Below are 27,927 nucleotides of genomic sequence, written 5' to 3'. Positions count from 1 at the left end.
TTGGAGGATGATCATTTTAAGTGGGTCACTGGGCGTAGAGAACTGGGTAAATAATGTTGTGTAAGAATCCACCCCTGATGTTGCTGGGCTACAGTCATCATCAGAACTGAATTCTCAGCAGAGCTTGAATAATAATGTATATACTGTAGTGAGCTGGGAGTCTTAACATGGTAACCCATAGGTGGAATAACACTTGTAGGGGTGGCTAAAGAGGGGCTGTCACCTCAAAGCCCTGAGCTTCATCTTAGTGTATTTGTATAACTTATTTATAAAGCTTTATTTGAATACAAAGCACTGTATAATTTTAAAGAGTTGAATAGTAAACACAGAGAGGACATAATAATCAATACTAAATAAATTACAAGTATGGTAATAAATAATTATAAATATACAGAGATTAAGTGCCATGTTATAAAAGACACAGTACAGAATTATCTTGGTGATAATTCTGTAATAATCAGAATCATAAATACTCCTTTTTGAAGATTTATGCACTTGATCCTGTGGCAATCACTATGCTCCGTTGGTTCTGCATGTTATATTATATCATTGCTCAGAACGGTTTATTAAATTCAGTGTTTTTCAACAAAAGCCCAAAGATTCCCTGCAGCGAGCGAGAGTGAAGCTGCTCTTTCATATAGGAGAGCCTCCCATCATCCTGGCATTATGTAAATCTGATAAAAGGATTATTTTCCATTATGCTTAATGTCTAAATTGTTTTCAGCTAGGTTATCCTGATTTATCCAAATATTTGTTTAGTGAGCCATGAGCACACTTCTCCCAAGGCGAGTCATTAGCTGCCCCAACAGGTTCCTGCTTGTTCACTGAAATGCAGGATAAGTCATGCATCGGTCTACATACGGATGTGTTTTATTTAAGTTTAATATCATGGTAATATCCTTGCAGAACAATCTTCCTCTTATACAAAGAACAAATTCCAGATCATGCAAATTGTGTTATCCTGTAATAAAAGGAGATCTAATAATACATAAATATAGATGTGCTTAGTCTCTTTGTGTATCTTATGCTATTCTCTGCTCTGTCATTTCTCATACATTAAGAAGCTGATTGCACTGTTTATTCTTGTGTATGTATGTATTTATACCCTGCTGATTTATTCTCTCTTAATTAAAATATCATCTTATCACCCTATAGGGATTATTTATGACCACATGTGCAGTGTGCAAAGTACAATTTCAAGCCCATTTACCACATTTTTTACCCACAATGCAGCATTATTGCCAGAATTGCCTGATGCCTGAAAAGGCTGATGCATAAAAATTAATGCATTTGCGCTCTAACTTTGACAAGTTGACCTGTTTGCATCATTTCTCTTGTTCGGCATTAGAGTTATGTTTCCAATTTTTTGCAGCATCTACATTGATGCAGGGTGCTGTGGGAACCCTGGATCTACTGTTTGGTTCAGAGGTGGGGGAGGCTTCAGGGTCAACAGGCACAGCCAGTATCATCCCCTGTGGCTCTAGGGGAAAGGGTTAAACCTCTTGTTCTGCATTGCTGGTATAGTGTGTCCCTATAGTTTATACACAGCCCAGTGCCTGTTCAAGTGAAAGAAACAAAATTAAGGGTAAACAGCAGCTATAGCTCATAAAGCAAAGACAAGACAGGACATTTCTGGGAAAGGCAAAACGATGTGCCCTCAAGACAATGGACTGCAACTAATCTCCCAGGTTCATAGGCTAAATCTTGTTTAAGATTCTTTCATAGCAGGTGTGGCATCCTTAAACCTGAGTATAATAGTGGGGTAATAAATTCACATGGTTTAGGATATTCCCTCCCATTCAGCATGCAGGCACTAGGACAGCTGCTTGTGTATCATTAGACTGCTCATTTGTCTTATTTTATATGAAAAAGAGACAAAGTTAAGGGGGGGCCTATTGGATGCAGTGTTTGGATGCATTGAAGTCATTTCGTAAAGACACTTGCATCCAAAGACATTCCCTTCCCTGTGGCTGTGCTTGTCACTGGTGCAGCCAACCTACCCCCTGGTCTGAATTACAAGCAAGTGCAGCTACTGACAGTTGTATCCAATTTGTCAGAAACACAAGCACAATTGCACGTATTTTGACACAGCAGCTGCAATTGTATCAGACCGACCTCCTCCTCATGATCGCAACTACCCTTGAATTGTGGAGAAAATGATGCGTTCTGCATTAAAAAAACATGTCCAAAATAGCACTTTGCACATTACACTTACGTTGGGAAATAACATCTAATAAATATAATAACTAGTCTACTGTCCCAGGCCTAGAATCCAAGTTTATGACATCAGAAGGAGGGAAAGATAATGTGTGGAGGCAGGGTGGGTGCCCTATGGGGGTGGACGGTTAACAGTTATACAGCGACCAGGAATTGGCCAAAATTAGGGAATGGAGCCTATAGCAGAAGCTTGGGAGTTCCTTAGCAAAAGCAAAAGGAGGCCCCTGTACAGCTAATGGCACTCCTGTCAGTCTATCCTACAGGACAAGGGCCCTGGAGGGTTCGGAAGGGAGAACACTATGGTGTGTAACAAGTTGTGTGACTATCTTTGTCGGGAACCAGAGCCCCGATCTGACCTGTAAGCTGTTTCCCTAAAAGAGGCTGTAATAACAATAAAAGTGTTGGAGTTCTTCGCATTTATTGTGAAGATGCTTACTTCTTGCAGCAAAGGCTGTGCATACATCTTACACAGTGGCGGGCCCACCAGCCATGGTTGGCCCCGTTACACACCCACCCAGACAGGTGCAGGGGATGCTGAGTGAAGGCAGCAAAATTACATATAAATTGTTTCACTGTTGGAGACCCAGGTATGGAACAGTTGTTTGTCACACATGATGAACTAAATGCTATTGAAATTATTGGGCTACAGGTACAGCTAAGGGCAAGCATTCCTTTCCTCAGGTGTAACTGATATTCTTCAATCTTTTGTGTTTGCTCAAGGAATTGAGGTCAGAGATTGAGCTTGAAGTACTTGGAGACACAGAAGGACTCAGTCTCTCCTTTACAGCACTATGCAATAACGACACAGCTATCCCACACAGCAAGAAATGCCAACATTTAAAGGTTGGGGACAGAGTGAGTACATTCCAATATGCACCTATGCTTCCATTTTTTTCAGTTATACACAAAACCAGTCAGCCCTTGGGAATCAGCCACTATTGAACTGCATCTGGTCAATATGTTTGATTATTCAGTTGAACTCATGGTTCAAGTTATCAAGGGCCAGCGTCCCAATTCATTCATTCATTCATTCAAGAGTATGCTTCAATGAGAATCTCATTTGCTCTGTGGATACTTGACACTTGCTTGTGAGTAACCTATCTGCACTAGATATGAGCCAATCCAGGCTGGCTATGAAGTTGTTAGAAGCTTTTGATATTTACTCAATTGGGTTTAACTGACAAGCATTGTAGAATCTTCCTACACTTAAGCAATGAGAGGAATAGGGTCATATTATGTATTTCACTGACATCATCAGCGTGCACATTGACATCATTAAGCATTTTTGATGGTCATGCCCAGGACAGAATCAGATACTGCAGGTGAATATAATAAACCTTATGGCAGAGACAAAGCACATACTGAATATGAAAGATATCTGATAGCTTAGTGGATTTAGAGGTCAGGCAGGTTATGTTGTTACACTAGATGAAATATCAAATACACATTTTTACAAAGGAATGGAATATACAGAGATAACATTTCATGACATTCTATTCTATTCCTGTAATTTCTAGGTGTCTTTCAGCGTAAGCATTACATCTGCTTCTTGTGAAAAACAATCCCGCCACATAGTAATTAAACCCGTGGGCCTTGAAGAGAGCCTGGAAATTGAGATTGAGTCTGAATGCACATGTCACTGTCACAGAGAAGAGAGGAGCAGTGAATGCAGTCAGGGGAATGGGGCCCTGGAATGTGAAGTTTGTGTTTGCTATCCCCCTTACTTGGGAGACCATTGCCAGTGTAACGAAGGCTCCCTCAACAGTAGCTCATGCAAGGAACTGGACTCATGCGGTGGCAGAGGAGAGTGTTACTGTGGCCAGTGTATCTGCTATCCCTCAGTTTACGGGCGCATTTATGGGTCCCATTGTGAATGTGATGATTTCTCTTGCGTGAGGCACCGGGGTGTAATCTGTGCAGGTACACATTACTAACAATGATTTGTTCATGTGCTTATATTATACAGTTCATATGTTTGGTGTGATGGAGACACGGGGAGGACAGGAAACATGCAAAAGGGTTAAAAATCTAATAGCAGGGAATACAGTATACTGCAATTTTATCTCTAAATTTGATCATCATTATACACAGTATCCAGGATTCTGATTGGTATATGAGCACACCACCAAGTGAGCACTGTTGCTGACCAAACCCTACAGTGAGCCACAGTGCCCAGCATTCACCAACTAGTCCTATACCAATATAAATGGCATTTAAAACCATATTATACCGTAATTGACCAAAATTGCAAAACTGATCATTTTGTCCTTAAATGCTCTGATTTTGCTTTTTTTTCTAACTGTCTAAGACACATGCAAACTTTCAAAAGTTTCACTTTCTGTTCTGTATTTTTCAATGCTTAAAATGTAAAAACAGTTTAAATTGCCCACCCACTATGCTCCATAGCTATCTATGGGATCATTGCATGCAATTCTGCACCACAAACATGCTTGTGATATTGACTAATAGAAGGTTATCAATTTGATCAAGCTTTTAGCCTGGAAACTCTAGGAAAAGTTTTATATTGACAAAATGTTAACTCTAATTGGAGGCTGAAGAAACTATTTATGGCAAAAAGTCATTGAAACTTTATAATTTAGAGCAATTCTACTAACTATAAATTATAATTCAGTAAAATATCCCTTTCATTTCTTTGACTAAGCGCCGGAGGGTGTGAAATGCGTAAGGTGGGATATGTGGGGTTAGTATGTACCGAAAACTTGTTTAAATGTGATTATTAATAAATTACTTGTTTTTACTCTAAGAGGCATTGGGACATATATCTTTTTTGATATAAAAAATTTTGCAGTTTGATTGCCTTTGGAACTGGGGCGGGTCCCTTTGGCCTAGTTAAGGGATTTACGCAAACAGTCATATGGACTCCCGACCCCCAAATGATATTAGCACTTCCCAAGCCTTCTTTAAAGTCTGCAAATGAAGGACAGCAGAATAATATCTTTAATAAAGATTGTTTGATGATCATACATAGGGACCGTAGTAAGAGGGAGAAATGCAAAGATCCCATGGTTCAATGAGAGCTCTTGGTTCAATGAGAGCAGTTGTACATCCATAGACAAAAAACACAAGAAGACAAGAAGGGTGGTTGTTTCACTATCAGTATGAAATAGGCAGAGTAAAGGCTTTTCTAAAAACACAAACTATTTCCTTGCATCCCATTATACACATAGCACTGCAATACAAAATGAGAAATTACAAAAGATTCCTCAGTTTAGGAGATGTACAGCTCTCTCCTTACAGTATATATCCCTTAGGCCAATTCTGCCTCCAAATGCCTGCATACAGCCATAAACTGAAAGCAATATAACTCAACAGACAGGGTCAATCTTTTGAGATTTCATCAGTGCATGATATGTGGCATAGGCTTCTGAATCTGTACAGCAGGAGAATACATTCTGTAACTTTATAGTTGAGGGATATTTGGTTCCTTTTAGCCCATCTCACCAGAAATGTTGGTTCCTCTGTTTTCCTGCCTGCAAAATAATGCTTTATTTAGATGCTGGATTCATTGGGTTCTACTATTTACCCAACCACAGCCCTTCTATGTCAGTGCCAAAGCCATTCACCTTCATGCATGTGATAGGAAAGGGAGAGAAAGACAAGGATAAGCAAAAATAGCAATAAAAGAACAGAAAGAGGGAATCAAATAGAAAAACAAAATGTGCAAGATAATAGGGGGAGATAGAACATGAGTGGAGATTATTGAAGAGTGTAAAGCAGATCCTTAGCTTTTTGGTGGACCCATGAAAGCCTTGTGCAAAATCAGATTAGTATCCATTTTGAACAAAATATATGCCATAGGTCAGTGCAGCTGCCCCCCATAGGAGGGACTAGAGGAGTGGATGGGGGCCATGCCTGAAGGATAATCAGTGTGAAATTTCAGGAGAAGCCCATGTTTTCCTATGTCTGTAACCTCGTTATGAGTTTAAGGGGGCTGTACAAAGAGTGGCCTTTAAAGGGATCATTAACTAAAAAATTACAACAACCACTGCTTATCCTTGTCTTTCTCTCCCTTTCCTATCACATGCATGAAGGTGAATGGCTTTGGCACTGACATAGAAGGGCGTTGGTTGGGTAAATAGTAGAACCCAATGAATCCAGCATCTAAATAAAGCATTATTTTACAGGTGATTTGTGCTGGTCTTAGGACATATTAAAGATCAATTGCAGTGTCTCAGGTCATATTCCATCATTTGCTGCTGTGGATCTTGAGCAAATATTTTACTGCTTATTTAACATCTGCCATCAGCCAGCTACTGAGGACACAAACTAAGTGATGTTTTTCACCACTGTTTATCCAGGCCACGGAGACTGCGAATGTGGAGACTGTGTATGCCATAGCGGCTGGAGCGGCTCATACTGTAACTGCACAACAGATACTCAGAGCTGCATATCAGAGAGTGGCACCCTCTGCAGTGGAAGAGGTGAATGTGTCTGTGGGAAATGTGTTTGTAACAACCCTGAAGTTTCTGGTGATGTGTGTGAAAGATGTCCAACGTGCGGTGATCCCTGCAGCTCAAAAAGGTAAGTTGCTCTCAATCTCTTTTTATTCATTCCGTTATTCTTATTTTTCTAGTGGTCTTTTTAAGGATAAAAATAAATTTGTCCGGTGGGGTCTTATTTTTATGAATTGTTTTGGATACCGCATGGCTATCAACAGTGAGTTGGCCCTCAGGGCAATGGAGAGATCAAGGTCAGACTGTAACATCTGATTCTGGAGAAATGATTATACATGAGACTCAGGTATGAGTAAAGCGCTATTTATCATGCTAGCTGGCCTGACAAATGTTGCCCAAGGGAATTTCTCAGACTCCAGGTACAATTGCCAACATTACAAAATGTGAAACCGGAATGTTGGGTTTTTCAGTGAATATTGTGATATCTATGGCATAAGCATGATTTAGGAGTTATCACTGAAACAAGAATTGCTTGCTTTAATGTCCATTGTTTTTAGAGTTTCACAGCTCCTTCCGACTGACATTGATGGATTAGTTGTGTCTTCACAGGGCCTGTGTAGAATGCCATTTACTGCCGGCAGAAGAACGACAAGAGGAATGTGAAAAGACATGCAAGCTGGTGGATGCAACTGTCAGCAGCGCAGAAGGTTTGTGAGATTTGATTGATATCTCAAGGACGTCCTGTAGGGTATTCCAACATAATAGGATTAAAGGGCAGCTATCATGCCTTAGAAACTTTCTTTAATTACTTTTATAAAATATCACTTCCCTCAGTATCATAACTATTATTCCCCTGTCATTATCTTGGTGCCTTTTTTTTTAGGGCAATGGCATGTGTATAAATTCTGTGTGCTTCTTCATCCAGGCAATAGTTCTGCAGGTGGGCAACTAAAAACTTGGAATCAGTTTTCATTTGACAAGCACAGTCTCAAGGAATTGTGCCCAGCAATTGTTGCTTGGAAACTTAGTAGTCAATTTTCCAAGTGAAACATCATCTGGCACACAGGTGCACCAGCAGCTCCAGGAGATTGCCACATATGCCATTGCCCTTACCATTAAAGATGTTGTGATAATCTCATGTTAACTGTCTTCCTCAACAGTGAAGGAACCATGCTGTTTCTTTCATCTGCAAGACAGACAAGAAAGTCTTTAAAGGAACAGTAACATAAAATACAAATGTAATGCAGTGTTGCCCTGCACTGGTAAAACTGGTGTGTTTGCTTCAGAAACACTACTATTGTTTATATAAATAAGCTGCTGTGTAGCAATGGGGGCAGCCATTCAAATGAGAAAGGGCTCAGGTTACACAGCAGATAGTGAATAAGCGCTGTAGAACATAATGGTGTTTTCTGTTATCCACTATTTAACCTGTGCCGTATAGTATTTTTTCAATTGCTGCCGTTGCCACACAGCAGCTTGTTTATATGAACTATAGTAGTGTTTCTGAAGCAAACAGATCAATTTTACCAGTGCAGGGAAACACTACATTATATTTTCATCACTTTAAAACATGTAAATTTTTACTGTTTCTTTAAGATCTTCTTTCAACCTCATTAAAACCTTGTTGGGCAAGACTATATTTATGGGGATGGCAGGGGCTGGCATGTTGGCATTTGGAATGTGTGGAGGACACAGGGAGGGGGATGCCTACAGCACAAACAGTGCTGTATCCATCAGCGCAGCCACATCTCTGTGCACCAACTGACATCTTTTTATGCTGCCAATTGCACTTTACACACTGCCTTTCCATGAGTAAATTACCCCTATAATTGTTTTACACAATAGTTTATGCTCTTGTGAGTGTTACAAAGTGGGCATATACATATTAGCATTTGCCCCATCTCCTTGCATTTGCATCTTAAGCCCCTTTTGTAAAGAAGCCCCGGTATCTCCCCCATCCTTCTTTCATGTTACATTTCTTGTTTGTGCAAGCCTCAACAAACATCTGCTGATATCAGCCTGTCTCATTTTTCAAGACCAATTATTTTCTGACTTTTTCTATAAATATGTAAATCTCCCCTCATATTAATTCGAAAGATATTCTGCACAAACAAGTATATGCAATGTGTAAAGCAGAACAAAAAAGAAAACACTGTGAAAATGTTGTCAAGTTTTATTAAGAGCTAGAAGGCAAAACATTAATCAAGTGATATTGTTTTTCAATAATGTGAGATGTTCAAAGTAAATCAAGTGGATGTTATCCTTTGCATTAAAGGGAAATGCACCACAAATCTAGAGAGAATCCCCTCTGCTCCATTGTTATAGTCAGTGACCCTAGCAACCAGAAATGCACTGATTGTGAGTTTAGATTTACCATTAATACTATACTATTATCCTATATATCTATATCTCTATATATCTATATATATATATATATATATATATATATATAATACTTTTATATAGTTTATATAATATATGGTACTATACATTTCTTGTTATTTAGGCCCTTTGAAATACACACTCTTTTCTGCCCCCTAGCTCTTCTTGCACTTTGCACTTATGTCCTTTTTTTTTTATATTACTTGTATTAGCATTTACTTTAGTATTATTATTTAAAAATACATAATTTTTTGCAACCCCTTTAACCTTGATACCAAGACCGCAGCATCATGGGTGTTTTATATTTAATTTCTTTGTATAGTTTTTATACTTTTTTTCAAGCCTCCCGACTGCCGGTCCCGATGGCAAATCTCATATACTGACTAGTCTGGCTATGAGAATAAAAAATGTTCAGCACTTGAAATTATCCCTAGCCGGCATTCCATGTGTTCTGTAATGAACTTAAGCTTCTGACAGTGCCCGGGACCGTAAATACTGTAGAGGTTTGAACTATCCATTTGTAATACGAGTCCGTGCTCATACCAGCATTTGTGGACAACTCTGAGTAATGGAGAGCAGAATGTACTTGGTGTAACTTAAATGGCACGGTGATAAGCCTGCGGCCCTTTATAACAAGCTTTACAAGGAGTCGTTCAATAGGGCCCCTTTTCGCTGTTGACAAGGACATTAGGTGACCAATGCTGAGTGACACAGTCAGGATGCACAGAGACATGAGTAATCCCAGTCAGACGTCGGTATCGCCCTCTAACAATGGCGAGAAACAAAGAAATATTGAACTTGCTGTGGCAATTTCATCTCCAGACTTTAATCTTAACTATTTGTGAACGCTCGCTGACACCGAGATCCATCAGCTTGGCTCTTTTGATACCATACATCTTATTTGACCTGTCTCGCTTCCCCCCCCCCCTCATTCCTTTCAGATTTCACTGAGGATAAATCTATTTTGTGCTCCTTGCAAGGTGAAAATGAATGTGCTATTACATTTGGGATGGCGGAGGATGAGCACAGAAAGAAAGTCATTTATAACATACGACAAAAAGGTAGGCATTTAATATTGTCTGTCAGGAATTATAATGTGACAGGGGGACAGCCTGACAAATTGCCACAGCCTTGAAAAAGACTTGGCGAAGGCAATAAGGCAAGGTAACTTATATATATATCTATCTATATATATATATACACAGTATATCTTATGCCAGGGATTGCTGACATGGGGCAAATGAATACATTTTTGCAAAACACTGTACATTTGGAAGATGTAATGAGCTCGGAGCAAGCAGGGAATTGCAACAGGGAAATGATCAGATGGATCCTGCACGAATGCCTTTACTATGAACACCAGTCAACAGCTTAAAGTTTAGTGGTACCGGGAGTGGAGATAATTTGCCTCTACGTTCATGTCTATTTAGCATACTCTAGTGGGCAAGGGGAGCAAGAAGCCTACCAACCAAGTGGCTGTTTTAGTGGTACACAAACAGATGCAAATATTAACATACTGCACAGAGCTGCACAATATGCTGGTATTCTAAAAATATATGTTAATAATAATAATAATAATAATTGTGCATGTCCAAAGGCTTTGCATCTTATTGCAATGTGAGGCAACAGATGGCTGTGGTCCAGATCAGACCCTTATAAAACACACATAGGCAAAAATACCTGGTCCTGAAGCTAGAGCAGACCAGAGACCCTGCCAGATGTTACAGAAAATAAGTACACAATGGTGTGATGGGGAGCCACATTTATTGAATGCTTTCCTAATTCTTATCACATGACAGGGGTGAACCCTTTGTGTCCACTGCCATGTGAAGGTAGTAACTCTAACTTTCCTTGTCCTTTAACTGAAGGGAAACAGCCTAAGCATGTGTGGGTTGGCAGATCAACAAACTGCTTCAAGTCTTTTCCAATCCATACCTAACCCAGCCTTGACATCCTTCTTACAATTTGCATTACTTTGGGTTGAATATGGGTGGTTTTGTTACTGGAGGAGCTAGAGCAGACTGGAAGGCCTTTGTATACAGAATTTTCCTGCCCAACCTGTAAGGCTTGGGTCAGCTTGGGTACCACTAAAAGAAACATCCTGCTGTTACGTTCCTTCCTTCATGCTAGACTGCAATAAACAGACATTTACATGCTTTATAGAGGCAACTTTTCCCCACTTCCCTGTGCAATAAACTTTCAGCTGCTGGCTGATGTTCATAGTAAGTGCACTCTTGCAGGATCAATCTGCCAGTTCTCTAGGCAATTCCCTGACTGAGCCAGGCTCCATTTTTCATAGTTTTTTGCAAAAATGCATTCATTTTCCTAAAGTCAGCAATACCCGGCATATTTATATCTTACAGTACTCTAGCTTTCTTTGTACAAACTCAGTACTATTATTATTTCTCTCCTCACTCACAACCTCTATTCTCCTAGTCTCTATTGTTTACATACTATAATCTATTATTCCATCTATTTAGCCTCTTTAGGAAAACAAATAGGAAATGGCCATGAAAAAGGCCAAATCTTTAGCAGCATGAGGGCCCACTGACACCTGGGCCCACCGGGAGTTTTCCTGGTATCCCGGTGGGCCAGTCCGACACTGCTAATAGAGCAAAGAGCAAAATCATTTTGGGAATCCATTAAGCTTTAGAAATAAGACATTTTCCACAAACATATTAAAACCACTTTTTTAAGTCAGTGTCGTACTGATAATTCCCTGTAACTCTGAACCACCCCCCAACAGCCATGGTCTGTCTCCTCAATATTTACACTGCTGCCAGAATGTTTTCTTTTGTGAGCCAGAGCATTAAATCATCTGTTTAGCACGCAGAGAAACCCTTCAACTATCAAAAATCAAGAGGGTGCTACTTACAAACTTTATTTATTGCATTCTTGAATGACCAGCATCAGCTAGTAACACTTCCTGGGGTTTACAAATATTACAACTAGTGGTTTCCTAGAAAAAGTTCACTATCACCACAATCCGGCAATGTCTGAGTGTTCTTTACACATGACTTTTGTTGACTGGGGTTATATTTGCTGTCAGCACTTTGAAGGAGAAAGTGCTTTAGTACATTATTCTTTCAATGGATTCCAGATGCAGACTGTGCTGATACTAAGAAAGAAACTTGAGTTACAGCGACACCTTGTGGTAATAAACAGGAATTGGAATTCAAATTGAAGGTAGATGAAGGGCTGTTCACCTAAACAAGTTAATAATTATCAGAATAGAGAAGAGAAAGCAAAATATTTCCCGGTGAGGGGTCTTTTTTCTTACATCACACTGCAGCTGTCCCTCCCTTTTTTATTTACAGATTGCCCTCAAGTGCCAAACATTATTATCATAGTCATTGGGGTCTCCATTGCGATTGCACTGATTGGCATCATTATCCTGTGCATCTGGAAGCTGTTTGTCTCATTTCAAGATCGCAGAGAAGTTGCTAAATTTGAAGCAGAAAGAATGAAGACCAAATGGGATTCCGTATGTATAATCTGGAGCAGGGATGGGCAACATACCACTCATTTAAAAGCAGAGTAGACCTATTGGCTTGTGAGAGGGTGTGAGTGTGCTTACAATGGGGACATTGTTAGGTTAACCAGGGGGGAAGTGTAAGGAGTACAATAATTTATTTTATGTTAATGTTGGTAATTCCAGTATAGTAACCAGGTGGCACTGTTAAATAGGGGAAGTCCACAAAGGATGCTATATAAGGGAGAGCAAAGCATAACTTCCTCTCTGGCCGATGAGAAAGGGATAGTTCATGATGCCAGGGAGCCTGAAGTAGGCCATCTCAAAAAGGTATATGCAGAACTAGTTCGGGTAGATAGTAGTAGGGTACATATGTTGGAGCTACCAGCCAGTGATGACAGTTAGGGGCAGGTGAGTGAGACAAGCAGCTGAGGCTCCAACAAGGAGAGAGAGAGAGAGAGAGAGAGAGAGAGAGAGAGAGAGAGAGAGAGGAGAGAGAGAGAGAGAGAGAGAGAGAGAGAGAGAGAGAGAGAGAGAGAGAGAGAGAGGAAGAGCTGTATCTTACCCAGTTAAGAACCAAGTGGAAGAGGTATTAACCTGATAAACTGTTTTTGAGTTCATTTATGACAGTGTTGTTTTGTGGACCTCTGGTTTATTCATATCTAAAGTGACTATTGCAAGTTCCCTAAACTGTGACAGGATGTGAGGGCCTAGGGGGAGAAGGGGCCTAGGAAAACCCTGAAAAGCTCACACATTACAGCATCTGTTTTTTTGTTTTTTGTTTTAAAATCCTGGGTTGTTAGAACGTATGTGTGAGAAGGGATTCAGGTTGGTCTCAGGGTGGGGTATCCCCAGGGGTGCTTCGCCAATGAGGCGAGTTGAGGCTGTCGCCTCAGGCGGCAGCACCCCACTAGGTACCAGGGGGCAGCAAAAATTGCTGCTACTGGTACTTTTAGAGCGAATTTCCAGGGGAGGGGGGGCAGCAGCAACTGCTGCTGCCTCAGGCGGCAGAGGGGCCAGGATCGCCCCTGGGTATCCCAATTAACAGTTATAGATGTAGGGGCAAAATGACACCCTCTTTATTGACCTATTATTATGATATTACCACCTAACAGAAAACTAATTGGCATCTAGTGAACTTTTCCCATTAATAACAGGATTAAAGATCTTTAATACCAGCAGAAGTCAGTAGATATACATGCAACTGGCACTGTATTTTGCACAATATATATTGTACTGTATTATTTGTGGAATTGGTAATATATTTATCATTCAGTATATTGTGGGGGCATTATAAGTGGAATTTGGACTGTAATTGTCCTGTCATGTGTGCTGGGGTATTATATATGGCACTGACACTGTATTTATCCTGCCAATTGTACTGAGGGGTACTATACATGGCAATTACACTATATGTGGACCACAGACATAACATGGACATTTCCTTGTACCAAGTGCAAGTCAGCAGTTAGAGTTTAGGGTACAATGGCCCTTTAAATAGAAACTAAGGAATGAGGGCATCATTTACTGCATTGTCTAAGCATCTGCTTGGTTGCTGTTGGTTACAGACTTTGCTAGCATTACTACAAATGTCAATTTCTATTTTTATCCTCTTTGAGAAAATGTTCCTTTTTAAGTGTACAGATATATGTGCTACTGATAAAATAACTGTGTTTTTGTTTTTCCTTTCCCCTCAGGGTACAAATCCACTCTACAAAGGTTCCACATCTACATTTAAGAACGTGACTTACAGACGACAAGACAAGCAAATCAATGGCATGGTGTGAGAAGGCCCCGAGGCACCACGTGTTCATGGTTAATACAAAGCAGGAAGTTCATTCAGATTCTGCTATGTAGGGTCACAGGGCAATTAGGAAACTGGGCACTTAGTAGCTGGGCTGATTCATCTTGGTAAGGGGAGTTCAGTGCTTGACTAGTGTGAGAAATACTGTAGTGTATGAGGGCCCTTGGCTGGACTGGCATGTTCCCTAGAGAGTCAAAAGATTTATGTTTTTCATAAAGAATTTACAGTAAAAGTGAAAGTCACATTACTGGGCCCATGTGACAGAATTTCGGTGCCATTTCTTTTAGATGATTGGGAAAATAAAACTGCTTAACAGGGATGGAAACTTTCCATAAGGGTAATAGCAAATGGGTTCTTCTTGGACGACCAGATATGCAGCGTTAAATTGCACCCCAAAGATTAACATTGCAATTGCCTAAACACATGCTTATCAGATGATAGTTGTCTGGTTCTCCCTGGGCCAGCATCGGTACAAGGCAATTGTTAGGGTTGTTGGGATGTTAGTCTTTTGTGGAGGCTTTTCCACTCACTTTTCTGAGCACCCATAGCTAGGATTACCAAGGTTAAAGGAAAGTGATAAACTCAGAATTAATACTTACCCAACAACTAATGTGTGTCCTATTATAAAATCAAATTGGCATATACATATCAGTAAACTTGTAATGTTCTCTGTCACTCACAGCTGCCTCACCAGTAGCGATAAATGAACTCTATCTCCTGCTATAGAGGCTGCCCTCTAATGGCAGCGGTACTCCACATTAATAAATATGGACAATGAACAAACATATCCAGGAACATCTGCAGTTTGCACTAGCCAAAATAGAATAAAATGTTAAATAGCAGCAAGATGACTGACACAGTAGTATTCCCACTGGAAAATGTATTTGCACTTGTCATTAAGTTTGGCCAGACTTCTTTGGGGAAGGTATTATCGAGAGTTTATTTCCCCTTCATTGAAATAACTAAAAACCACTGTACAGAAGGTCAGGTCTCTCCATTCATGATGCTTATGGATTTTCTAGCTGCTGTAAGTACCTCTTCACTCTGGAGCCCTCACACTACCATTTATTTATGCAAGAGCTGCTGAGTGGCACTTTCCAAAGGGAGTAGTCAGATCAGGGTGCATTCACAAAGTTGCCTGCAAAATAAAATCTGGGGGCCAAAGGTGCATGGGCAAGATTTCAAGCATGGGCTATTTGCAACCTCCTAGATGCACTGCAACTCCTAACACCCCCTGACAACTTTTAGAAATGCCAAGGGGTTGTGCATTCAGCTGTGCATGGGTCCAGTGTTACTGCTTCTAAAGGGCTCTGGAATCATATAACAAAGTCCTTTTAAGGTCTTCTTTGCAAAATACAGGCGCGTTGACAAGGCCCTTGACAAGTCAGCTATTTAATTGTAGCTCAGCAGAATATACTGTGTCATGTTGTTTTAGGCTAGCTTGACACAATTTGCCAGTTGCAGTTATTGCCAATGAACCCTGATGTTTTTGCATGATGCATATCAATAAAACTGTATATAATACAGAGCAAATTAGTTTTAATTAGTGATTTATATTTCAGGGTTATTAAACAAACGGTGCAACCTTTGCTCTGGTCTAGTAATCCATAGCACCCAATCACCAAAGTTTTGCTATGGATTACTAGACCAAATCAAACTTCACACTCACAGCAACTTCAAAGGCCCAAGGCCCTGCCAGCCCTTGACATTTCACCTTTTCATTTAACACTGGTACACTTAGAGGAGAAAGATGACTACTAAGGTTACCACGATACTGTTTTTCTTCTTCTCTAACTAAACTTCTTTGTGTTATAATATTTGATATTTTGTTCTTGTATGTAATAAAAATGGATTTTGACCCAAAGGCTGGTCCTTTTGAGGCGTCAAAATATTTTTCAGAAAATGTTTTTGTTAAAAATAAACGAGTTCTACAATAAGGATCCATTTGGTTTCTATTTTCTCTTAATGAAAAACTGTTTTACCATGTTTGTTTATGGTAATTAAATCCAATGAGAAATGAATATTCGTGTACAATAAAAACGAAGGGTTAATTACCAAAAGAGAATATTGCAAAAGAGACATGAAACCTGATACAGAATGTTGTGAGATCTCCATAAGACAATGATGGGAAACGTATGCCTTGGATATACCCGGATCTCTATCATCAGCCCCCTCCTAATGTGGTTAAAAGGAAACAACCCAGGCAGTTATCACATTTTTTTTAACAGGTTTCCTTTTTATTGTTTTAAAAAAATTAGGGATACAGAAAGCAAAAAGGAGGGAGGGGAAAGTCAAAGAAAAGAAGGTACAATAACATCATATCATAAATAGCATACAATCAAATGTACAGTAAATTTCAGTACATCAATGCAAAGTAGCACCTAAGTGAACATCACACCACAAGTCCCACATCTTCTGAAATTTACCCGGACACCCCCGAGCTTCATAAGTGAGTTTTATTAATGGAAGCATGTTATTAACATAGTTCACCCACTCTTTCTTAACAGGAGGGTCTGGGGAGATCCAGTGCATCACCAGCATTTTTTTTGCATAGAATAGTAATGTCCTCACAGTTACTCTAACATGGGCAGCTGTCAGTAGATCCTCTACTACTTCTAACAGGCAGCTTTCATGGCTATATATGTTAGGCACCTCTAAAATGGTGGCCTCGCCCAACTTCACTGGTTCTTCCTGTCGCATGTACCGGAGAACAGCATCCCGGTCACGGTAATTCAGGATTTTGGCGATCAGCGTCCGAGGAGGAGTCCCAGGAGGGATGGGGTGGGATGGAATCCGATGAGCCGATGAGCCCGCTCTATAAGGAAGTGTTCGGAGAGTTGGCCGGCTGCCATCAGGTTCTCAGTACTCGGATATTATTGTGTCGTTGTCGGCCCTCTAGGTCGTCTGCCTGCGCCTTGCAAGTGCGCAACTGTGCCTGTAAGTCCCGTATGCTTTGCGGTAACTCTCTCGTCACATCTTCCAGGTCTGAGATACGCCGCTCAGCTTCTGTAGTTCTCTCTCTGAGGGACAGTAAATCTTGTCGTAGCAGTGCAATATCATTTTTAACCTCTTCCACACGGGTATCGATCTTGACTTCCACTGCCTGCTGAGTATCACGTATAGCTTGCAGTACCTCTTTCAAGGTGGGCTCAGTCGGGCCTTGGTCATCCGACACATCTTGTGAGTCCTGCGCTGAGGAGGCATTACCTCTGTGAGAGCGGGCGCCATCTTGGGATTGGTGGCGGACAAATTTGTCCATCTTGTTCGTCGCCATTTCGGCTCCTTTCTTATTGCCTCCCATAGTAGTCCAGCTGGGCAATAAAGAGAGGTAACTTATGTGACCAGTCAAAGTGGGAAACCTTCCCAAAAACAGTCGTTCAGGATCAATTGAAGCGGAGCTCCTGGCTTGTGCGTCCTACTCCATTGCACGCTAGACCACGCCCCCATTTTAAGCACATTTAAAATCGAATGGGGTGCCTCAGAGTTGGAGAAATAAGGCCAGAGACCCCATGGATGAGGAACTAGCCTGTGTAGTATACTGTATTTGCTCTTGGACACATACACGTTTTCATAACGTTTAGGCTCGAGTCCCATCATGGGGTCCAAACTTAGGTTAGGTCCCAGCAAGGTTACAGATATAGGAAAATATGTCGTCCAGTAGTAACAGGCATTAACCTCCATATTTAGACCCCACCTTTTGGGAAACTCTGCTGTAGGAGAACAAGGTAGTGAGGTCTTATTTAGTAAACAAGGTTAAGGTTCAGCAAGAAATGTCAAATGAATTACTAGTTTGATAACATTAAATATATATGTCTTTTGACTCAAAACTTTGAGGTCCTCAAGGTTTAGACTACTGCCCTAGCTACGGGAAAAGGCCACAAACTAAAATAGTCACATTGCCTCTCACTGCTCCTGACCTTTTTTACCATCCCTGACCACTCTGCTGACAAAGCCACTGGATGGCACACTCCTCTATTGGTCATCTCTTAGGGGTGAGTCTCCTGGGTTGAGAAGGGGTGGGATAGGGTCAGGTATGGGTTGGAAAATGCCATATGTGCACATTACTAACCCACCATCTTAGGAACCCAAGTGTTTACATTGAGCGTACAAACAAGTGTACCCTGTGCATCTGCCATCTAAAGGCTGTTCTGGGAACTAGAGTATATGTGAGTAGTACAAGCTAGAGAGTAACAAGATACACAGTGGTGTAGCAAAGACACAGCTATGTTGTAAGGACCTATTTTGTCATGCTGCATTAGGACCTTGCTTAGATCCAGGACACAAAATTTGTCTTAGGATGGCCATACACGATAAGATCCGCTCATTTGGTAAGATTGACAAAAAAGTGGATATGCCCACTAACGACATGGTGATATCGAGTCGAATGATCGTATTACAACAAAGAGAATGGGTGCTGACAGGTCGTAAGACTGCATCAACTAACCTGTGCGGTCCTCGATCGCAGGAAAAATCAAACCTGCCCAATCGATAGGCCGATTTATGGCCTGATATTGATTAGGGGGACGCTTCGGAAGCCCACACACACACAGAGGCAGATAGGCTGCCAAATCAGTATAAAGGACCGATAACGTCAGCTTTTAGCTGCCCGTGTATGGCCACTTTTACGACTAAATTTAGGGGGCCCAAAAAGTTGCTATGGGGCCCAGTATCTTCTAGTTAGGCCACTGGACAGAACCAATCAATCTTGCTAGTGCAAAATATATATAAGACCACATTCTGTGTACAAACCATACTAAGATGTGGGATCAGGACCCCGCAGTACAAGGAACCTATTGTTATGACTGTTAAAAAACTGTACCAGTGAGCCCCAAATCCATTTTGGACAACTGGTTATAGGCTCTTGGTCAGATGTATCCTTCATTACTTATTATCCAATGCCTCGGGTTGGCTGGCAGCAAAATATTGCATAATGGGCTCAGGGCCACATTCAGGCACCTCAGGGTTGTAAGTGGAGCACCAGGAGATAATGAATATGTCTCTATCCAATATGATGTAACAGGCTCTTGTTATATTGACTTTGGTTCCCTGCCAGGACTCGCAGCTTAAAAAAGTTACTGCAGTTCATCAGCAAAACCGAAAAAATGTCCCTGTCCCGCCCTCTGCCTGGTGCCTCCTCCACAGCCTGTCTCGTTAGTTACTGTCTTTATGGGGCAGGAAGATATCGGTGCTGTATCGCTTGGCAGGGATCATGAATATGATTACCGGCAAATGGAGCTCCCCGTGTTCCTTTATTCCCTGCTCGTTGCTCTTTTGCAGCTCGTTGCTGCTGGGCCTGCAGTTTCCCCCCTCACACTGCGATGTATACAAAAGTTCCTCACAGGACGAGCTGCCCAGTTTCCTTGGTGAGTACATTCAATGGATATCAGAACCAGAGCTAGATATTAGACATTTCAATATACCGTATTATAATAACCTGTGTATTTATTATCTGTAAGACTCATTTGCTGATGGGACCTTTCTATGTAAAATATCCATGGAAATAAATTGAATGTCATACATGGGCCATTCTCCTAATTTGCCCAGAGATTGTCCTTTTTTCACTCAGTTTTTGGCTATAACAGTTGCATAGAAGTATTTAATGGGCCATGACATGTTAATATTTTACTATATCTACTGCTATTGAAAAGGGGGCAGTACAATTGCTGTCACAGCATTGCAGCCCAGCAATAAAGCGTCTGTTGCATATAATATGCCACCGCATGAGGTATTACGCGTAACTGTAAACCACAATGATAAAAATAAAACACATTTCCAGTATATAAAATAAGTGCTCCTTAAGTATTTGATGTAAATGTAAAAGCAGAATTTGTATGTTTCCTGTTATACTCTGAACTGCTGGTTTGGACTCTGGAAATAATGTAGCAGAAGTCTCTTGTGTTTCATCACTGTTTCCCACAATGCCATGAGTGCTTCTTCACGGATCAGTTTTTGCTTCTTCTACGTTTGCTTGTTCCTAGGCAGCAATGGTCAATTGTCAGACAGTTAGTTAGAGGGTTGTTGAACTATACTGACAGCCAAAAGCAATAACATCTGGATACTTGCATACAGCCAAACCCAGACACGGTCACTTTGCAAGCGGGATATTTGCCTGGTAACTGCTAAATCCACTCTGACCCATGTATTTTAAGCTAAAAATATATGCTACTGGCACAGGATTTAGGGCACGCCTTGGGGTATAAATTCAGCACTTATGTTTACCCTGTCTCAACTAACCATTCTTATTTCTTTCATACATGGATCACCTGCCTAAAACAATCCTGCAATTACAGGTAAAGACATGTTTGCCATAGAGAGCAGAGACCTGTCTAAGTGCATTGCTGTGGATTCAGGCAGACTCTTTCTGCAAGACTGCGGCATCCTATCCAGTAACATGCTCTGGAAATGGGTGTCTAACCATGGGCTGTTTAACCTTGGAAGCAGCAGCTGTCTGGGGCTGAATGTCAGTGACCAGCATCGACCGTTGAGGATGTTTGAGTGCGACTCTGCCCTCCATACACTGGGGTGGAAGTGCACCAATGACATCCTGATGAGTGCTGATCATTACATGGTGACTGCAGAGAGTGGAACAGTGGTGGCCAGCAAGCATTCGTACCATAAGTGGAAGAGACATATGTCTCAGGATGAGAGCTTCTGTGAGCATCACTTTCAAGGTAAGATGCATAGGTCATGGTATTATCCCAAAAAATAAAATAAAGTAACATGTAGCAGAAGCAAAATATGTCGGTAATTTATTGGACCAGGATGTTGTTTATAAACAGCAGACTTTTTAGCTGGAATTTTTTTTCCCCAAATGGACAGGAAGGTTTCCTATTTGATTTCTTAATGGTATCCATTTAGTAGCATGGAAGAACAGATGGATATTTTTAGCAGCTACATTTATATGTATATTAACCATTTTCATGAACTCTCAGTAAAGTCTATTTTGCCTACACTAGGCAATATTTGCAGCAGTCACCAAAAAGCTTTCACTCATGGTGTGTTTTTACCATTGACAATAAAAAGTAGTGTCTTTGAGATCATTGCAGTGTATCTTAACGCTATATCTGTGCAGTCTGTTGTATTGATTTGTTAGACTTGACTTTTCATCATTTTCCATCATGCCACTGCCCATGTGTTTTCCATTGCAGAGATCTATACCCTTAGGGGGAATGGACTTGGGAGACCATGTGTTTTTCCCTTCAAATACAAAAATTCATGGCACCATGAATGTATTAAAGAAGGGAGAGAAGACGGATTATATTGGTGCTCCACCACCATGATACATGACCAGGATAGAAAATGGGGATTATGCCCAATAGCTGGTAAGTAACAAGCTTGAATTGGACTAAATTCTTCTGTGTGATCCTGATATTGCTAAATATATATATGAAAATATTAGAATATATCAATATATAAATATAATAATAATTGGAGCACTCCTCAGACTCATTACTAAGTGAATAATAAGTAATACAGGTACATCTTGAGTTGAGAAAGTTTCTTTTGCTGTTCCTCTTTAAAAGGCTGCTTTTTACACTTTTTACAGCAAATTCGTTTTACACAGCACAATAAATATGCCCCAAAATGTGCATTGTTAAAGAGGCACTAAACCCATAAAGCCCCACTATGCACCCTAGTTATCTATAGAAGTAGACACAAAAATTTAAAGTGGACCTGTCACCCAGTTATAAAAAGACATATAATAAAAGTCCTATGAATGTTAAAATAAAACATAAAACCCACATTTGTTTCTTATTAAGACATCCATACCTATTATAAAAGCATTTAAAAAAAATCTTAGCTGCCAATCATTCATTGCCTCCTCTTCCTCTATGCCTTAGAAATAGAGACAGGGCTGGCAATGACTTTCACTTTCCATCCTGCACTTCTTAGATGCCACTGCACTCCTCACATTCCCCCTCCCACCTTACTATGTAATTCTGTAGCCAGTGCATGGGAATGGGCATTAGGCCCTCCATTTTGGCACATAAAAAAGATGCAAGTTTACAAAATGGTGCCTGCCTGCCTGCTTGTGTGATGGTGAATTCCTAGACAAAAGGCAACATGATTTAATAATTTATATGGTGTAAGTAAATTTTATTTTGCTTGACTAATATGATTAAATAGGATTTGGAATTGTTTCTTAAGATGAAAATCCCCTTTAATTACACATGAAAAACAATGAAAAACTGAGCAAAAATGCTTTAAAGGGATACTGTCATGGAAAAAAAATATTTTTCAAAATGAATCAGTTAATAGTGCTGCTCCAGCAGAATTCTGCACTGAAATCCATTTCTCAAAAGAGCAAACAGATTTTTTTATATTCAATTTTGAAATCTGACATGGGGCTAGACATTTTGTCAATTTCCCAGATGCCCCAAGTCATGTGACTTGTGCTCTGATAAACTTCAATCACTCTTTAGTGCTGTACTGCAAGTTGGAGTGATATCACCCCCTCCCTCCCTCCCCCCCCAGCAGCCAAACAAAAGAACAATGGGAAGGTAACCAGATAACAGCTCCCTAACACAAGATAACAGTTGCCTGGTAGATCTAAGAACAACACTCAAAAGTAAAAACCCATGTCCCACTGAGACACATTCAGTTACATTGTGAAGGAAAAACAGCAGCCTGCCAGAAAGCATTTCTCTCCTAAAGTGCAGGCACAAGTCACATGACCAGGGGCAGCTGGGAAATTGACAAAATGTCTAGCCCCATGTCAGATTTCAAAATTGAATATAAAAAAATCTGTTTGCTCTTTTGAGAAATGGATTTCAGTGCAGGATTCTGCTGGAGCAGCACTATTAACTGGTTCATTTTGAAAAAAGAATTTTCTCCATGACAGTATCCATTTAAGAATACAACCCTGATACAACCCTAAAGCTGGCCATAGATGCAAAGATCCGATCGTACGAATCATCGTACGATCGGACTTTCCCATCTCCCGACCCGCCACTAACCATTCAGATCAAAGTCTTACCAGTCAGATTAGTTAAAGAACAGATCAGCAATGTTCTGCCCCTGACAGCAATCGTACGATATCTATGTCCAACCAAAGCTAGTGACAGTCTCCCACTGAAAATCGTACAATCGGCAATACACGCAGAGATATTATCGGCAGCCGACAGAAATTTTCTAACCTGTCCGATCGACCAAACGACCGATCTCCGCCGGACGGAAAATGTCGGGACTCTCCACACACGTTCCGAAAATCGTAGGAATCCTCGATTCGTACGACCAGATCTTTGCGTCTATGGCCAGCTTAATTTGTGGACTGCATCTCCCAGTATGCCTTAACCTTGATAATAATGGCAAAGTATGCTGGGATTTGTAGTCCAACAAAAACTGAATAATGTATGGTTATGCAGTGCAGTAGGGTTTAGTGTCTCTTTATCGTAACTAGTCACCAATAAACTTTTTGAATTAACAATTTCAGACCAAAATAGCTATTGAGAGTTAAGGAACTTTTGCCTGTTTTCATTGAAACAGATATCTTTGAGCAACCAGATGGGATGGAACATTTTTGAACAATATTAGTTATAATTTGGATATGAACACTTCTCAGCCTCACTTCTTATTTGCTAGTCTACAAATCTGAGCATACTTTAATATATTTTGTTAATATAATTTGTTAAAACATTCTGGGAGCTGTAGTCCTCTGATATGTGTAAATATGGCTCTATGTTCTTTGGTTTTAATGAGCAATATTACTTTAAGAATATTACCCTGATGCTGTTTGACTACAGCTCACAGCCTACCTTAACATTGATATAATATGTTAAAGTATGCTGGGTAATATTAGGTTGAGCAGTGCAGGCTAGTGTGGCTTTGTGTCCTTTTAAACAGAATGTACTTGCCTATCTATTATGCTTTTATTAACCTATAGATGGCGGCTGTGAGCACTTATGGGAGCAGAACCAGACCATACAGACCTGTTACCAATTCAATTTACATTCTGCCCTCTCCTGGTTCGAAGCTCGTGTTTCTTGTCAGGCGCAGGGTGGAGATCTGCTCAGTATTACAAGCGTCGATGAACAGAATTACATTTCCAGTAAGTAGGAACATTATCCTCACATTTTTATGATTTTTGCATTTTAGATCAATGTTTTGCGATAGCTACCGGGGACATATATAGATATATCTGGAATCTATTTTACAGGCTACAAGAAAACAGGATTCTCCTGTTATATTATTGCTGCAGCAGATGGAATGTACAGCAGCCATATAAACTACCTTGCTTTTCCAATGTATCAAGGATTTCCTTAATCGTGTAAAAGTAAAAGGTCCCAGGTCAAGTATAGAGCTCTGTTCAGAAGTGTTTCTTTCCAGTGTTTTATCCGGTGCTGAAAACTGTTTCCTTTTTCTAGTGGCTGCTAAATTCCATTTTGTATTGCTAATCCCAGGTTATTTTTCTGTTCCATTTTGCAGGTTGTTAATATTAGTGATAATGTTTTCCTCTTAATGAGCACTCTTTTTTTGTTTAATTTGAGAATAACATGAAGCGGGAAGGCAGGATGGGCCTCTTTCTTTTTACTAATTGCCATTTATTTATGTCAACTTTGCAGGGATGATGGGTCACTCGGGAGTTGCATTTTGGATTGGATTAAATCAACTGGCGGAAGCTTCTGGCTGGAATTGGTCAGACGGGGCACCACTCGCAATGGCAAACTGGAAATCAAGTAATTTAAAGTGTTTTTAATGCTAAAATGATAAATGACAAACCAGAGCAATGCAGTATAGAATATAAGGTTTACGGGACATTATAAAAAGAATAGGCTCACACAGGTGAGATGTATAAGACCAAATGTGACAGTGGTGGATTACATGGGATACTGGGAATTGTAGCTTTGCAGTATATGGTCAGGCTGATTAATGACCAATATCGGTTTTGGAGACATATTATGTGGTAAAACAAGAATGTGCCAGTACATAAGAATGTGCTTAAAAAAGTAGTCTTTCCTGTTAATTTATTGAAAGTTTCTGCAAAAACACCACTAGCCACACCCATCTGTTCCACTTCCTGCTTCCTTTTTTCCCAGGCTGTGCTGGGGAGCCAGCAGCACTCAGCACACTGCACTGTAATATAGTAACCAGTCAGCAGCTAGACTGACCTGATAGGGAACTGAAGCCTGTCTTTGCATGTGTGACTGAAAGGCTGTGATTGGCTATCTTTTCCTACTGTGCTTCATGCAGGAACCGCTAGGTCATGCCTACCCTTCATTTGAAACATGGTCAGGGACCATAGCAGATCTATAGGGTGCTCCAATAAAGGGATGGTTTTTAAAGATAATGTTAATTTTTAGCCGAAAGTAAAACCAGCACCATATAGTTTTCAAATGAGGTTTTTTTATTTATCATAAATGTTTCCTTTAAGTTACTTACCTAGTATAACTGTAAGAGAGTTATGGGAATTTTAGCTCAGTAACATAAAAGTGGATTGTGTGAGTTGTAGTCTAGTACCAACTGAGACTTCTAGGCTGTGAAGCTGTTTACCTAGATGTGTGTAAGGCAATCAAGTAAAACAGCAGCCCATATGATGACTTGACAATTGTTCAGAGACATAGAGGTGGAGGCTACACATGGGTGTTATGAGATCTACAAACACAGGGGTGGTGGATGTAGGAGGAGTGGCTCTTCCTCGGCACAAAAGGAGGCACCCCCTATGCCACTAACATAGAGGATGTTATCCCAAACTGAGAGAAGAGATCTTTATAGGCAAATTAAACTAAACCCTATCTTATTGCATCAGCATAAAATTTCAGTTTCTCAGTAGCGGCAATGATCCAGGATTACAAATTTGTCACAGGGGGTCACCATCTTGGAAAGTGTCTGCGACACTCATGCTCAGTGGGCTCTGAGCAGATGTTAAGAAGCTAATCTAAAGGGTTGTCATAATAAGCAAGCAGAAAATTAGGTTTTCCTGTAAGATATGCTGATGCTACAGGGCTGATTATTAAATTCTGATGCTAGTTGCACTGGTTTCTGTGCTGCCATGTAGCAATTATCTGTATTAATTATTAATCAGCCTTATGTTATGACATTTGTATTCTATGTCTACTGTACTGTATATTTCGACTCCTGAGCTCAGTAACTGACAACAGCACAGAGCATGTGCAGTGAATCAGCAGAAAAGAAGATGGGGAGCTACTGGGGCATCTTTGGAGACACAGATCTTTACTGCTAAAGGGCTGTGGTTGCCTTGGGCTGGTATAGAAGCGCAAAACATTATGTATAACATTTCTAGCCTATTTCTTTAGTTAAGCTTTACTTTTCCTTTAAAGTATATATATATAAATATATATATATATAGAGAGAGAGAGAGAGAGAGAGAGAGAGAGAGAGAGAGAGAGAGAGAGAGAGAGAGAGAGAGAGAGAGAGAGATGGACAGACAAAAAGAAACCCCATGGTCATGTATGTGAAATGGTGCTCCACTTTCTCATTCCCAGTGGAGCCTCGCCTTCTGTTCAATATAACGTTTAGGTACAGAATGTCTGGTTTGTGGACAGACCCTGCCTATAAATATACACTTCTATATAACTTGTATATTTAAGTGGAAATATAGACTATGACTTGGAACAATAAATTAAAATGGCATCCATTCTGTGGAAGGATGTTTATAGTACTGAAACTGTACATGTTGCTGGAAGGGGACGGGGGAGATGGAACAGACAGGGAAGAGGTCACATTAGAAATGTCAGTGTTGACAGAATGTTTTGCCTTTCCAGTCAGTAAATAACAGAATAAAGATGGCTAAGAATGCACATCCACAATAGACATAAGGGGGGCTGTAGCTTAGAACAGCTGGAGGGCTTCAGATTTAACATCCCTGTGCCAGATGTGCTCATTCTCCTTCTGGTAAAAGACATATCCTGTTTTTAAATAAATGTTATATATTCCCACAGTTGTCCTTTTAATAGTAAATGCTGTATAGTGTTAATGAGCAAAACATTCTCTCCCTGCCTAACTGGGATTATAACGTGCAAGTGGATTCTATGTTGCTCAACTACACTTACTTAGTTGTTGCTGGACTACAAATCACAGCATATGTTAACATAATATCAAGGTTAAGGCAACTTTATTCCAGCAACATCAGGGTTGTACTCTTAATGAAATATTACACAGGAAACATTTTCCCCAGCTCTACAGGGTTTGTGATTGTATTACAATGAAAAAATAAACCTCCAATGAGAATCCCAGCTAATCTGTATACATCTCCCTTCATGTTTTTTTGTTCCTACAAAGTGAAGCTGGAAGCTTTTAAGCACAGTTTCTAGCACTGAACCAGTCTGTCCTTTATCGCCGTTAATGAAGGCAAAATGGCATAATAATTTCTGTTTGTAAGATAAGAACAAGATGCCTGACATAGTAACGTGACGTGATGAGCGGTGTCTGGGGACCTGTGAAATACTTCAAAGTTGGTTGGCATTAAGACTGTATATTGGTATGACCCCATCTCAGCTCTCATGTTTATAATACAGATGACACCTATAACTATGAAGAGGGGCACTGTGGCACATATGATGGTTTTGGAAACAGAGGCTGGCAAAGTTCTCCATGTACTTCTGCATTACCTTATGCCTGTAAAAAGTATCTGGCACCCAGGGATGCTGACACATTTGGTAAGCGTTTCCATGGTTTAT

At 40.3% G+C, this 27,927-nt stretch overlaps 2 protein-coding genes across 6 annotated transcripts in view; both read left to right on the top strand.

Moving 5' to 3' along the window:
- itgb6.L (integrin subunit beta 6 L homeolog) overlaps positions 1–16,228 on the top strand; it is a 65,713-nt gene extending 49,485 nt beyond the window's left edge. For all 5 annotated transcript variants that reach the window (XM_041577103.1, XM_018235840.2, XM_018235839.2 and 2 more), the window contains 7 exons: positions 2,938–3,072; positions 3,735–4,137; positions 6,537–6,759; positions 7,242–7,339; positions 9,956–10,075; positions 12,332–12,498; positions 14,184–16,228. In XM_041577103.1, the coding sequence (XP_041433037.1) occupies positions 2,938–3,072; positions 3,735–4,137; positions 6,537–6,759; positions 7,242–7,339; positions 9,956–10,075; positions 12,332–12,498; positions 14,184–14,273 (1,236 nt within the window). In that variant the 3' untranslated portion in view covers positions 14,274–16,228. The remainder of the gene's footprint in view (positions 1–2,937; positions 3,073–3,734; positions 4,138–6,536; positions 6,760–7,241; positions 7,340–9,955; positions 10,076–12,331; positions 12,499–14,183) is intronic.
- A 118-nt stretch (positions 16,229–16,346) lies between these two features.
- The window catches only part of pla2r1.L (phospholipase A2 receptor 1 L homeolog), a 41,893-nt gene continuing 30,312 nt past the window's right edge, over positions 16,347–27,927 (top strand). The window contains exons 1-6 of the mRNA XM_018235837.2: positions 16,347–19,653; positions 20,581–20,961; positions 21,439–21,612; positions 24,174–24,338; positions 24,853–24,966; positions 27,766–27,906. Coding sequence (XP_018091326.1) covers positions 19,500–19,653; positions 20,581–20,961; positions 21,439–21,612; positions 24,174–24,338; positions 24,853–24,966; positions 27,766–27,906 — 1,129 coding nt within the window. The 5' untranslated portion in view covers positions 16,347–19,499. The remainder of the gene's footprint in view (positions 19,654–20,580; positions 20,962–21,438; positions 21,613–24,173; positions 24,339–24,852; positions 24,967–27,765; positions 27,907–27,927) is intronic.

This window comes from Xenopus laevis, chromosome 9_10L (assembly GCF_017654675.1).
Source record: "Xenopus laevis strain J_2021 chromosome 9_10L, Xenopus_laevis_v10.1, whole genome shotgun sequence".
Lineage (NCBI taxonomy): Eukaryota > Metazoa > Chordata > Amphibia > Anura > Pipidae > Xenopus > Xenopus laevis.
This window is presented reverse-complemented; position numbering and strand designations above follow the sequence as displayed.